The sequence below is a fragment of the Leptopilina heterotoma genome, unplaced genomic scaffold (genome assembly GCF_015476425.1).
Source record: "Leptopilina heterotoma isolate Lh14 unplaced genomic scaffold, ASM1547642v1 Lhet_278, whole genome shotgun sequence".
NCBI classification, from domain to species: Eukaryota; Metazoa; Arthropoda; class Insecta; order Hymenoptera; family Figitidae; genus Leptopilina; species Leptopilina heterotoma.
In genome coordinates this window covers 994,651-1,008,299 of record NW_025110986.1, presented here as the reverse complement: position 1 = coordinate 1,008,299, position 13,649 = coordinate 994,651, and the positions used below count along the sequence as shown (strand labels likewise).

General features: G+C 26.4%; 1 protein-coding gene across 1 annotated transcript in view; it reads right to left on the bottom strand.

The window, feature by feature from the left end:
* Positions 1-13,649, bottom strand: part of LOC122504090 (protein timeless homolog) — a 710,704-nt gene that overhangs the window by 24,462 nt on the left and 672,593 nt on the right. Inside the window, exons 21-23 of the mRNA XM_043614987.1 lie at positions 12,513-12,613; positions 11,847-11,946; positions 9,388-9,522 (exon numbers count right to left, since the gene is read on the bottom strand). Of these exons, the coding sequence (XP_043470922.1) occupies positions 9,388-9,522; positions 11,847-11,946; positions 12,513-12,613 (336 nt within the window). The remainder of the gene's footprint in view (positions 1-9,387; positions 9,523-11,846; positions 11,947-12,512; positions 12,614-13,649) is intronic.

Below are 13,649 nucleotides of genomic sequence, written 5' to 3'. Positions count from 1 at the left end.
TCACTAGGTGTCATAGATGCGTAGATTATGGCCACATAGGAAAAGAATGTAAGGCGGCGGACAGATCAACTGTGTCAGGTGCGGAGAAGTCGATCATAAGTTCGCAAACTGTAAAAGAGGCCCAAGCTGCTTCCTCTGTGGATGCGGAGTCTTCTGGACAGTCCTCGAAGAGGCGACGAAGACTCTCGCAAGAACAAAAAGTAAGTAGGAGGAAACTTACAAAAGGCAGGTGATGATGAGAAAAGACCTCGACGGCCGCCAAAAAGCGTAATTTAAATCTGCTTTTAATTCGTTTGTTTCGTTTATTTTAATTTTATTCTGTGAATTATTTGTCCTTTTACTATTTTAATTTACTTTGTGATTTTTATCTGTCCTTTTACAATTTCGTCTATTGAACATTATATATATGTTTACTTTTTTTACATCCGTTTACAATTTTATCATATTTTGACTTCTTACACTTTTTTAACATTTGTTTTTTCATTGTTGTGCTGTAATTTTCGCTTTGACATTGAAATAGTTTAAAATTTTAACTATTGACGCAGAAGAACCGCAGAAAAAGAACAAAGTCGCAATAGCGACAGAGTTGGAGCGCCGCCCTCGAAGGCTAAAGTCTTACGACAGTTCCGAGGGTGGGTAAAGGGCTTCAAAAGAAGGGTTACGGGTTTTAGTGGGTCGGGGCTGGCAGTAGATCGACAGCTTATTAAACAATTTTCATTTTATTTATTTTTTTATTTTATACCAACCCCACATAACCTTGGAGTGCGGAATCCTAGGTATCTGCAGGCAGATTTCCCAAAATTCCCTAAGCAAAAAAATAATAATAATAAAAAATATTAATTATTATTATTAAAGTTAATTAGTTATTAATTTATTAATTAAAAATGATAAATCCATCCATTTATTCATACGTAAAGTTAATTTTTTTATTCTTGAAAAATATTTATTTGATTTAATAAATTCAAATTATTATTGAAAATTATTATTTGGTTAAAATATTTTTTGTTTGACACTAAAAAATTTACAATATATAATTATTTAATAAATAAATAATTTTATAATAAATAAATAATTTGAAAGATTGTGCATGATATTTGGAAATTCTTGAAGAGTATAAAAGATTAGAGGAATAGATATATTTATAAAATTTTTATATATAAAATATATATAAAATTTGTGAACACTTTTCCGTAGTTCCATTTTTTCTTGCATTAATACTACTGTTAAAAATTGCTGTCTAATTTTTTACTTTTATTATTATTATTATTAGCAAAACTTTTTTTCATTGCCTTTTGTTACTTTAAAAGATTTTCTTTTCGAAATTTAATAAAAATTCTTTATTTTTAGGGTTCCGTACACCGTAGGTGTACTGACGGAACCCTTATGAAATCACTCGTGTGTCCGCCCCAGACACTCAGAATAGGCTGTCCCCCCTTAACTTTTACATATCTCAACTGTCTTTCAAGGTTATTTACAATACAAGACGAGGATAGTAAAAAAGCCACATCAGCAGAAAATTCAGAAGACAATGAACTTAGTTCAACAGAAGAAGAAGATATGTCACCCGATATACAGAGGTTTGATGACATTCCACAACCGAGAGATAATGAAAATTATATTAAAACTAAACAATATGATGAAATACATGTTTTAACCAAAAATTTTGTAGAATGGAAAAAGAATAAAGAAACTGTAAATGTTACAATAAAACTTAACGCTCAAGGAAAATTATGTAAAACAAGACTAACAAAAGATTTACCCCCATTCAAAAAAGAAAACTGGTTAAAATATTTTGAAAATCGAGTTAAAGAAGTTATAGATAAGAAACTGATTTCACTAACTCTGAAGTACCCAAAATTAATCTATCAATGGAAAGAGAAGCACGAAAAATGGCTAAAGCTACAGAGAAATAATACAAGACAGTATTTGCGACAACAAATAATACTATTACATCATACACACTAGGTTAACACAAGATTTTAAATGTAATACACTGTTACATAAAACCAAAATTGTATCTCTCAACTATACACCTGTATTGTTTCATATTCGACATGAGCTGCAAAACGTATTTGCAACTCAGTCTTATTCCTGCCTTTAAAGTGTAATATTGATTATTATAATAAATTGTCACGCTCAGGAGTGTTAAAAAGTAAAGTGTGTCTATTTAATAAATTAGGCCGTAACAGAAGCTAACAAATTAATAATTTTTTATATTTAAATACACTGCAAAAATAAGTGTCTTATTTGATATCTTAAAATAAGATGTAAGATGGAAAAATGGTATCTTACATCTTAAAATAAGATGTTTTCTAAAGTATCTTACTGATTTTTAAGATGTTTTATACGTCTTAGATATTTCTTCTATCTTAAAAAAGTAAGATACTTTTGTAAGTTTTTTAAAGTATCTTAAATTAAGATGTTTATGTCTCAACAAGATGTTTAGCGATAAGATACTTGTGAATTGTAAGATGCGAAAAAAATTTAAGTTACTAAAAACTAAGATGCATAAAATGTCTTACATATAAGCCCATAGTTAACCTCAAAACTTTTTTCCCGAAAAATATGCTGAAAATATGTACGAAGATGCTTTTAGTATCTTAAATTAAGATATTTGAAATGACTAAAAAGTGACTACAATAACATCTTAGAAATGACTACCAAAACATCTTAAATAAGATACTTCTTTTTGCAGTGTATTGTTATACTTTAAGGGGCCGTTCATAAACTACGTCACGGGGGGTGGAATTAATTTTGTGTGACGTTCTGTCGAGAAAATGGCGCTAAAGCATGTAAAATTTGTGACGTGGGTAGGGCGGGGGGTGGAAAAATTATGCAAAATAGTGTGACGTAGTTTATGGGCGGCCCCTTTCACAGCAATTAGAATTTCTAAGATTTCAATTTAATAACTTTTTGAAATTTAAGTGATTATTGCTAAAGAATCTTACTTCTAGAATTAATTAGCACTTCTAATTTTTTGTAAATTTTTAACTAAAATTCTGTTTTAAATCAATTTTTATCAGAATTCAACTACGAGTTTTCAATTATTTAAATACAAAAATAAATAATTCATAAAATAGTTAATTATTTTTAAAAATTGCAACTGTACCTCTTTATTGAGTTATTTTAAATTAATTTCATGAAAGAATTCAATTTTTTTTTAAATTGTAATAATATTTTTCGAAAAAATTCAATTATTTTCAAAATTTTCAATTAAAATTATTTAAAAGAGTTTTATCTTCTATCAATAATTTTAATAGTAAAATTATTTTTTACAATTATTAATAAAAATAATACAAACAAAATAATATAAAAATGTAATAAAAATATAAAAATACAATAAAAAATATTATAAAATTAATATAAAATTAAAGAAATTTTTTAAAAGAATTCAATTATTTTTAAAACCTTTAATAATAATAATACCTTTAATACCTTTAATAATTTATTTTAATAAAATTCCTTAAATGAATTAAATTATTCCAGAAAATTGTAATAAAATACTGAGAAGAATTTAATTATTTTCTAAAAATTTTAATAAAATTCAACATAATGCAACGTTTTGAAATTTGTATCAGTTTATAATTTACTGTGCAAATTGTAAAAATTACGTTATTCTCATTTTTGTGTTGAAAATTTAAAAAAGACCTAAACAAATATTTTTAAAAATAATATAAAACAAATTTTTTTAACGGAAAACATGAAACTTTTTTAAAACATGCGGAATAAAATTTTTAGAATGCGAAATTTGAGAAAAGACTTATAAAATATTGTAAGAGAAATTCTAACAGCAACATTTTAATACTAGAAAACTTGAAAAAAAAGACTTAAACAAAAATTTAAAAAAAGCATGATACCAAATATTAATAAAGAAAAAAAAAGAAAAGTATATTAAAAGAGAGGGAATATTGCCACTTAAATAGCCGCAGTAATGCAAGAATTTATTAGGCATTCGAAAAAAAGGTCTGTTTTTCATTTGAATATGAAAACAAGGGAATCAACATTGAAAGTTGAAATTGATGGATATATGTGCATCGCGATAGCGAAATGCGAAGAGCTATCGGGGCTTATTGCGAAAGCTGAAAAGCTAACAGACAAGATGATGAGAAACGCTTGAACAAAAGGTGGCAACAACTGACACTAACGCCCCGTTAAAGTGACATAATATGAAACTTTGGAAATGTTAAAGTTGAAATGCATATGAGAAGCTGCTGCTGCTTTATCAAATCACTCATTGTCTGTCGAGTTCCGTATATTTATAATAAAATAAAATTAAAATAACTTTCTAAATGAATCTTAAATGAAAGCAGGAGAGATGCGAGAAACCGCGGCAGAGAGACCGAGGCGTAATGGATCATTTCAATTTATTTAAAAGCGATAAGTTGAAATAATTTCGCTTTATTTTTTAATTAATGTACTCTACCTCCTGCAAGTTTGTTCAAAGTTTTATTGTCATTTATTCATTACTATATTACAACTACACAAACAAAAACCTTGTTTAGCAAAATTATTATTTAATAAATTTTCTATTTAGCAGAATTTCTATTTGTAAAATCCTTATATAGTGAAATTGTTACTAATCTAAATTCTTTATGATAATTTTTATTCAATAAAATTTTATTCTGTTATTATTTATTTTATTTATAACTAGCAACACCCAGATAGCACGCAAGCTTGCTGCAAACTTGCAGCAAACTTGCACTGCAAGTTTTGCAAGATTTCAGTGCAAGCTTTCTGCAAGTTTGCAGCAAGCTTGAAATGTCTGGACTGCTGCAAACTTGCACTGCAAGCTTGCAGCAAGTTTGCACAGGAAGTTTGTGGAAAGTTTGCACAGCAAGCTTGCTGCAATCTTGCTGCAAAGTTGCAAATTTTTTTATATATTCATAAAAAATTCTGCTTTTTGTACCTTTTTAAAATTCAATAAAATTAAAATTATTTGCAAAAAAAGGTAAAAAAAACATAATTTTTTATGAATACAAAAAAATTTTGCAACTTTGCAGCAAGGTTGCAGTGCAAGTTTGCTGAAAGCGTTCTACAAACTTGCTGTGCAAACTTTCTGCAAGCTTGCAGCAGTCCAGACATTGCAAACTTGCAGAAAGCTTGCCCTGCAATCTTGCAAAACTTGCAGTGCAAGTTTGCTGCAAGTTTTCAGCAAGCTTGCGTGCTATCTGGGCATAAGCTAACTTCTTACATACTTTTTTAAATAAAATTATCAATTTAAAAAAATAGAATTTAAAAATTTTTAATTCAACCCGAGGAAATTTTCTTACATACTTATTCTAAATTTTGCGCCTACAGAACGACTTGAAAATTAGGAGTACTCGCATTTGCCTGGACCACCCATCTGATGGGTTTTCTCGCCAGTGGAGAGGGAAACTTTAGAAAACCTCTCCTGAGTACAACCGGCTTGTCGACAGTCGAGTTCTAATGGTGTGTACCGGACAATAATCGACGGTGGACATCATTATACCTCGACGTCAAACCTTCCGCTCAGATTGTCTCACGTGCCGGAAAAATACCAAGCCAAGTGGGCGCGAACCAAGGGTACTTACCCTTGGTCCTAAAACGTCCACCAAGCGAGGCATCTATCCAACTGAGCCAATCTGTCGGTTACCAGTTTACCATTTTTATGGATCTAAATTGACAATAAATTGGTTTGAAACTATGTTTTAATATATCAGAAATGATAAATACATTAAAGAATTTAGAATAACTTTTGCAATTTTTTGAGATTTTATTGATTGTTGGACCCTTTTCGCAATTTTTTAGGAGTGGTCCACTCAAGGTTACACTTTTTTCATTCCTTAAAAATTAGCTTTTTCTAAAGTCAATTTTTTTTTTAATAAAAAGAATCAAAGCTATTACGGTATAAACACTTATCTAGGGATCTAAACTAAAGCTTGGAATAGAAACCTCCGATTAGTTTGCTTTCATAAAGAATTTTTTTCGAAAAAAAGCTTAGGCGGTCCACTCAAGGTGACATTTCCCTATTACTATTATAACCACAATAATCATATATTCTGAGAAAGAGGATTCAAGGAAAAGTCAGACATTTTTATTAAAAGTGTAGTGAAAAAAATTAAATTTTTGGAATTCATAAGAAAATTCTGAATTTGGTGTCTTTTTTGTTTGCCTCATAAACTATGAAATTACCACGAATTCTGATACAAAACCTTCAATATTTTCTATTTCTGACAATAATTTCTTTTGTCAGAAGTAGTTTTGATTTGTTTATATGAATAAAGTCGCTGTAATATTTCAATTATTTTTAAATAATATTTGAAGAAATGAATAAATTAGGAAAATTTTTTTTGTGAAATAAAATATTGGGGAAACATTTTTTGTGAAAAATGTTTTTTAGAAAAAAAATTTTGGGAAAATTGACCCCCCACCTAAAATGTACAAAACAAAAAATTTGGTGGAATTATAATGACGTTTTTTTATTGAAATATGAAGTTTTAAAAATAAGTAAACTTGTGATTTATTTCGCTTAGGGTGTCAACTTCAATATTCCGATGTGATAAAGAATTTTAAACCTTACATAAATTTATTATAAACAATTTTTGTTGTGAATGTCATGTGTATACAGTGAGTGCGGCATCATTGAACCACCCGAAAAAGCAAAGAATTTTCAATTTTAAGAGTTGTAAAGTTGTCTGCTCTACTAATTAGTAAGAAAAATACTGGAAGACATGCTTTCATCACAATTGTGAACGAGATAAATTTAAACTGTCACTTTTGCTACCTAACCTGACATCGAAATATATTAATCTCCTATTTTAACAAATAATAACTATTTAACAACAATTTTATATTTTTTTGAGTGGAAAATAAGATTTTTTACAATGTGTAAGTGGAAATATTATTTTCGAAGTAAATCGTAGTGTTTTATTAGAGGTGGTTCAATGTAGACACATATCCTTCAGAATAAGAAAAGTGTAACTGGTTAGAAAAAAATTAAATTTTATTATTTAATCATAATAATTTATGTTTGTAACGTGTGTATTAACTAAAGAAGTGCTTCAGTTTTATTTTCATATAGAAACCTGATCAAAATTTGTAAAATTTAATTAGTTCTTGGACTTTATAAAAAACCTGGTTCAATGTAGCCTACTCTCCCCTATAAATTATTTAATGAATAATTTTACTTAAATATTTCAAAATTAATTTAATTTTAAATTTTTAATGAATTTAATTTGAAATTTTTCAAAACTTAGATTTTTGCAAAATGTTAATAATTCAAATTCTTCTTGAAATTAGTTAAATTTGTCAATATAAATATTTAATTAGGGTCATTTGGGGTAAATGTAAACGAATATTTATTTTTCACGAAAAACATTAGTTTTTTTTATTAAAAGGTAAAACGGACGGATTTCTTTTGCATGAACTTGTTACTTTACTTCCCTCGAAAAATTTGATAAGGTACAAAAAAATATTGATGCACCTGAATCGCCTAAAACTGACTGTTTACATTTACCCCGAGATTTTGAAATTTTCCTAAAATTCGGGGTAAATGTAAACACCACTGTAGTTAAGCGAGGTTTAAGAAACAAGTTATTTCAAGTATACTACTGTTTTAAGGGATGGAAAAGCTGAAAAAAATTCTTCGTAGATGTATAGTAAATCAACCAGTTGACTAATAATGTATCATATAAATAAACAATCAACCATTAGAAAATTAGTAATGTAAAAACTTGAATTACTTCACGGAGAGAAATCTGTTGCGAATAATGCATAGAGTAGAGGTTATGAATATAGCATAAGCACTTACTAGCGAAAAGTATAAGAGGTCCGCCTGAATATCAGTCGACTCCGCCTAATATTCAGGCGGACTCGAGCAATAAATAGGCTCTCTGTTAGGATTTTAGCATCAAAGAATCTATGGAAAAAGTATATGAAAAGTTTCGAGCATTAATCCTAACAGATTTCTCTCCGTGTTGAACAAATTTTAATAGATTTTCATTCAACTTGGTAAAAAGAAGTTTTTTTTTTATTTTGCTGAATAAGAATCTAAAATTGAATTTTTAAATTTCAAAATGGTGGATCCAATATGGCGGATGAACCTAAAAATAATATTTTTAAAAATTGATCAAATTTGCTTGAATCTGGTTACCAGGGGGTTTTTGAGGTTGCTGAATACGAATTTGACGTCAAATTTTTAATTTTCCAAATGGCGGATCCAATATGGCGGATGAACCTAAAGATATTTTTAAAAATTGATCAAATTTAAAAAAAAAAAAATTTTTAAAGAAGACCTAATTTCCTTTTCTATGTAATTTTACATTGCCAAAGTAATGAAATTGTGAAATAGAAGCAAATTTATTCAATTATTTTCTTTTAAAATGTAGTTCAAGTTCTGTTTACATTTACCCCGAGTTTTCGAATTCTCGGGGTAAATGTAAACACTTAATTATTTATTAACTAAATTGACGAAAATCAAAAATCAAAGTCAATTTTTGTTAGGGCATTAATAAGGAAGAATTACATATTTTTGTTTGATTTTTAAATTTATTTTTATGCAAATGCGAGACAAAATACTGAAACAGTAAAATTTTGATTTTCAACTTTTTTTTCATTAAAAAATAACTTACACTATGGCATTGCCAATTGTCAAAATAAAATATTGGCAATACTCAGAACATCTTGTAGGTGAGCTGGGGTAAAAATATTGACGTCGTACTTATTTTTAAATTTGTAAATTTAGCTGAAACATCTACTGTTTACATTTACCCCAAATGACCCTATTATTATTTTAATTTAAAAATTATTATTATTACATTGAACAAATTATTAGTATTAATATAATTTTGTATTTAAATAAATTCTTACTAATTATTTCAATAGAAAAGTACCTTTTGATTTTTTAAATGCAAAAATTATTTTATTATTGTTAGATTTATAAAAAAAATTACAAAGAACTACTACTTATTGATAGTAAAAAAAGATAACGAGAGAGAAAAAAAGGAAGAGAAAAAGAGAAACGAGATAAAATAGATATTAATAAAGTAAAAAAGAAATTTAATGGATATTTTGAAAAAAAATAGAAAAAAATATAGAGAAACACTGAAATATAATGGATTTGAAATAAAATGAAACGAGGAAGTTATTTCTTCAGGGTTTGAAAGTTTCAAGTTTTGTAATTTGAAATATATCACACTACCCTTTCCCCTTCTAAGAAAAATAGACAGAGGTCAGTGGTGTAAAATCCTTCAGTCAATAGGGTTATAACCGAACAGATTGAACTGAAATCGAGGAATGAGGCGCAGTAAGGAAGATATATGGTGAGTTTGGAGGGCGAATTGGCAGAAAACGATTTTGGTTTGAGGTCTAAATCAAAATCCAAGAGAGAGAGAGAGAGAGAGAAATAAGAAAGATAGAAAGACTAACCTGCGTTACTTTTCTTGATGCGTTTTTTACGCAACTCCTTTCGATCCGTCGCCAATCCCAATTCAAGAAGTTTCTCTTTGATCTTTGATTTGGGTCGCTTGATCCGCAATCCGTCATAAATAAGGTCCACAGGATCTTGCCAAGAATAAAAAAGGAAAAAAACATATTAAGAATGTATTTTCTTTTCAAATTACATGTTTCTTTTATGCTATACTTTTCACATTTTTTGATCGCATAAAAAACAGTTTAAATAAAATTTCAATTTTTGTTTTTAAAAAAATAACTAATCTATATTAAATTATTAATCTATATTATCTATCTATATCTATATTAATCTATAATTCTATATCAATATAAAATCAAACTTCTGTCTGTACGTGGTCAAAAATAAATTTTTTCTAGCATAATTTATCATTTTGAACAACAGAGAATACAAAAATGTCCATAAAAAAATTTGTGTCAATAGTTTTATTTAAAATAAATATTTAATCATTATGAATTAAGATTTTCAAATTCAAACCTTTTTGAAATTCAACAATTTACAAGAATATTATTATAAAATATGACGATAGCGATCACTTCATGTTTCGATGACAGACTCAAAATCATTATTTTATATATTAAGAATATTTTTACTTCTTCAAAATTATTTTCATCACTTCAATTAAATTATTTTTAATAATTTTTGAGAAAGTTCTTTGAGAATTTTCAAATTACAATTTAATTTTACGAAATTTTGATTATTCGTAAATTCTTCAATTAAATATATCTTAGAAAATAATAACTTCAAATAATTTTAAAAAAAATTCAATTAAACTTTTTCAAAAAAAATAAATTCTACAAAATTTTTAGTTAAAAATATGAATAATTCAAATTTTCAAAGATTTTAATATTGAAACCTTTTCAAAATTCAATTATTTCTAAAAATTCATGCTATAATGCTTTTAATATTCAATTTGTATCTGAAATTTGAACTGAAATTCATTTATAAATCAATTTTTATTAGAAAATTCTACGAGAATTCAATTATCCAAAATACAAAAATTAATAAATTGAATGTTTCTTACAATTAAATTCCCATAAAGAATTTTATAGATAAATATTTAAATAATTAACTTCTTTCGACGAAATTTGATATAATTTTGAAATATAATAACATTTTTCGTGGAATTTAATTAAAATTTATAATTGAAATATTTAAAAGAATTTTTGCCAAAAATTTTATTACTTTAAAAAAAAATTGAAATTTTGCCAAGAATTCTATTAAAATTTATTCAGAACAATTGAACTTCGGCGAAGAATTTTTCTATATTTATAAAGATAATTGAAATCTTCAAGAGAATTTTTTTTAAAATATTGAAAAAAATGAATTTTTGCGAAGAATTTTGTTATTTTTCGAAAAAATTGAATTTCGTCAAGAATTATATTAAATTTTTTGAAAATAATGGAATTTCGGCTAAGAATTTTGCAATTTATAAAGATAATTGAAATCTTGAAGAGAATTTAAAAAAAAATGTTGAAAACAATTTATTGAATTTCTGCGAAGAATTTTATTACTTTTGAAAATAATTTAATTCTTGTACCTAATGAATATTGTTATTTAGGAAAATAATTTAATTTTGCAAAGAATTTTATTAAAATCCTGAAAGTAATTGAATTTCTGGGCATAATTTTGATATTTATCAAGGTAAGTGAATATTTTCGAAGAATGTTTCTAAAAAATTAATAAAATTTGTTTGCTTGAGATATAATGTTTTCAATAAATTCTAATAGACTTTCATTCCTTAAAGAAATTTTAATTAATACATTTTAATAACTAAAACATTCTTTATAGCATTAAAAAAAATTTTTATATACTTTTGGAATTGCAGGTTTAATTAAAAATATTAATTCTAATTTTGTCATAGATAAGTCATAAATTCAAAATTTTAAATATCTCAATATTATACCCGTCGAAGACCGGTATGACAGCTAGCAATTTAATAAAATTAAATAAAAAATTAAAGTTTACAAAAAATAGATTATACTTAAAAAAATTAAACTCTCAAAAGTTCCTAAATTAAATTTTTTAAAAGAATAAATAACATTTTTAAAACAGTAAATTAGAACCATAATTTTTCAGAATTTTAATTGAAATTTTATTCCTTTTTTAAAAAAAAAATTATTTTCTAGTAAAAGTGAAAATTTTGAAAGTAAATTTTTTTTGTGCGAAATTGAAAGTGAAAGAGATTGAGAAAATTTTTCAAGTAAAAATGAGAACTTTTTTAGTGAAAGTGAACATTTTTTGGGTGAATTAAAAAGCAAAAATTTCTTGAGAACACTTCTTGAAGGGTTAAAATACCTATGAAAAATTGTTTTCATTTAATTAAAAATGTTTGATTAATATGACAAAAGAAGAAAAAGAAGAAGAAGAAGAAGAAGAAGGAAAAATTAAATTAAAAGAAACTTCATGTTAATACCATTTTCCTCTTTGACATGTTCCCAAAGTTCTGTCAATTGAGCGACTTCCTCCTCAGACCATTCCTTGGGTAGTCTCCTTTGAATTTCATTTCTCACAGACTGAAATCAGTGAGCAAAAAAAAGTCACATTTTTTTTATTATTCTAAAATCCAATCCTGTAAATATAAAGTCTTGGAAGACTCCCTCTAGAATTGCGATGAAGAATGTGACTCAAGTTTTGTAACGAAAAATAATCCATGCATAGAGCTGAGGCATAAATTTTGTCGACAAATCCTAGAGGGGACTCAATTCTGTTTTTTCGCATATGGTTCACTCGTACAAAAAAAAAGAAAAGTCTTAAAACGTATTTGAGGCCAGGCTGGCGACACTTCTCATAAATCATTCGAACGTGTCACACAGGCGTTGAGGGAAACTAGGATCAAGAACCACACGTTGAATGGTGACGAACGAAAAATTATTCCCAAAAAAAGAAGAATATGGAAAAATCGGAATTTGGTTTCAGAGCATGCAAAAAAAAAAGAAAATTACATGTAAAAATAAATTCTGATGTATTTTCATTTTTCAATCTAAGTTCATGAAGAAAAAAGATCTTTTGATGTAGAAAAGTAGGGGAAATTTCCCTTTCAACAAAAATTGAAAAATGGTAAAAATTGTCTTGTTCTTACCTTTGAATTAACGATGAGACACATTTCTCGTAATTTTTTCATTACACCACGACTTGTTCGGTCCTTATTGATCAAATTATCCAAAAGCCAATCGATTAAATCTGTAAATTTGAGGAATTATATTTTTAGTCTCTTGGAGATAGTAGTTTTCTTTTCTATGTGACAAGTTTCGTAAATAGTCTCTGTCATCTGGCACTTTAGCAACGTAATAACTTCCCAAGGGAAGTTTTCGATTGATTGCTTTGTCCTAGGGTGCATATATATTGGCAAATTTTCAGAAACAAATTTCTCCTCGAAACTATGAACACTATTTTGCTATTAATATCCAATTAACGAATTTACAAAATAAAAATGCTCTCAATTATCACTTGAAACATTTTCGGTTTTTTTATTTATTAATTTATCTATAATATAAAAAAATAATTATTAATTTAATTTATTTGAATTAAACTAATTAATACGTTTATTTATTTTTTTACCTCATTATTATCTAATCGCTTTACTTATTTATTTATTTTTTTATCAGAATAATTTTTTTATATCCTTTTTCATTCATTTATTTGATTATTTCGGCACTTATAATATGTTTATTTTTTATTTATTCAACTGTTTATTTGTTTACCTATATTTATGTTAATTAATTTTGTCTAATTATTTAAATAGTTATTAATTTACTTCGGTTTATATCTTTATTGATTTGTCTTTTTCTTTCTTTCTTTATTTTTTTCTTAATTATATACATAGGTATTTATTTGTTTATTTATTTGCTTTTCTTGATTACTATTTTTTCCACACGTCAAATTATTTGTTTACTTATTTATTTACTTGATCATTTATTTGTTTACGTATTTATTGACTTCTTTTGTTAATTTGTTTTTTCGTTTAATTATTTATTTATTGTTTCATGAAAAAAGAAATATGTAAATCAATTTGTATTTGATATTCTTGGAAATTTAAAAATATTTTGTTTGAGAAAATTTTTTATAAGTGTGTTAAAGATATCTAAGATTCTGAACAAGTATGCGGAAAAAAAAGTTTCAAAACTTTTCAGTAGAATTTAAAACATTCTTTAAAGTTTATGAAAATCTTGGTAAAAGTGTAAAGAATACTGAAAGTTTTCGAACGTGAAAGATAATC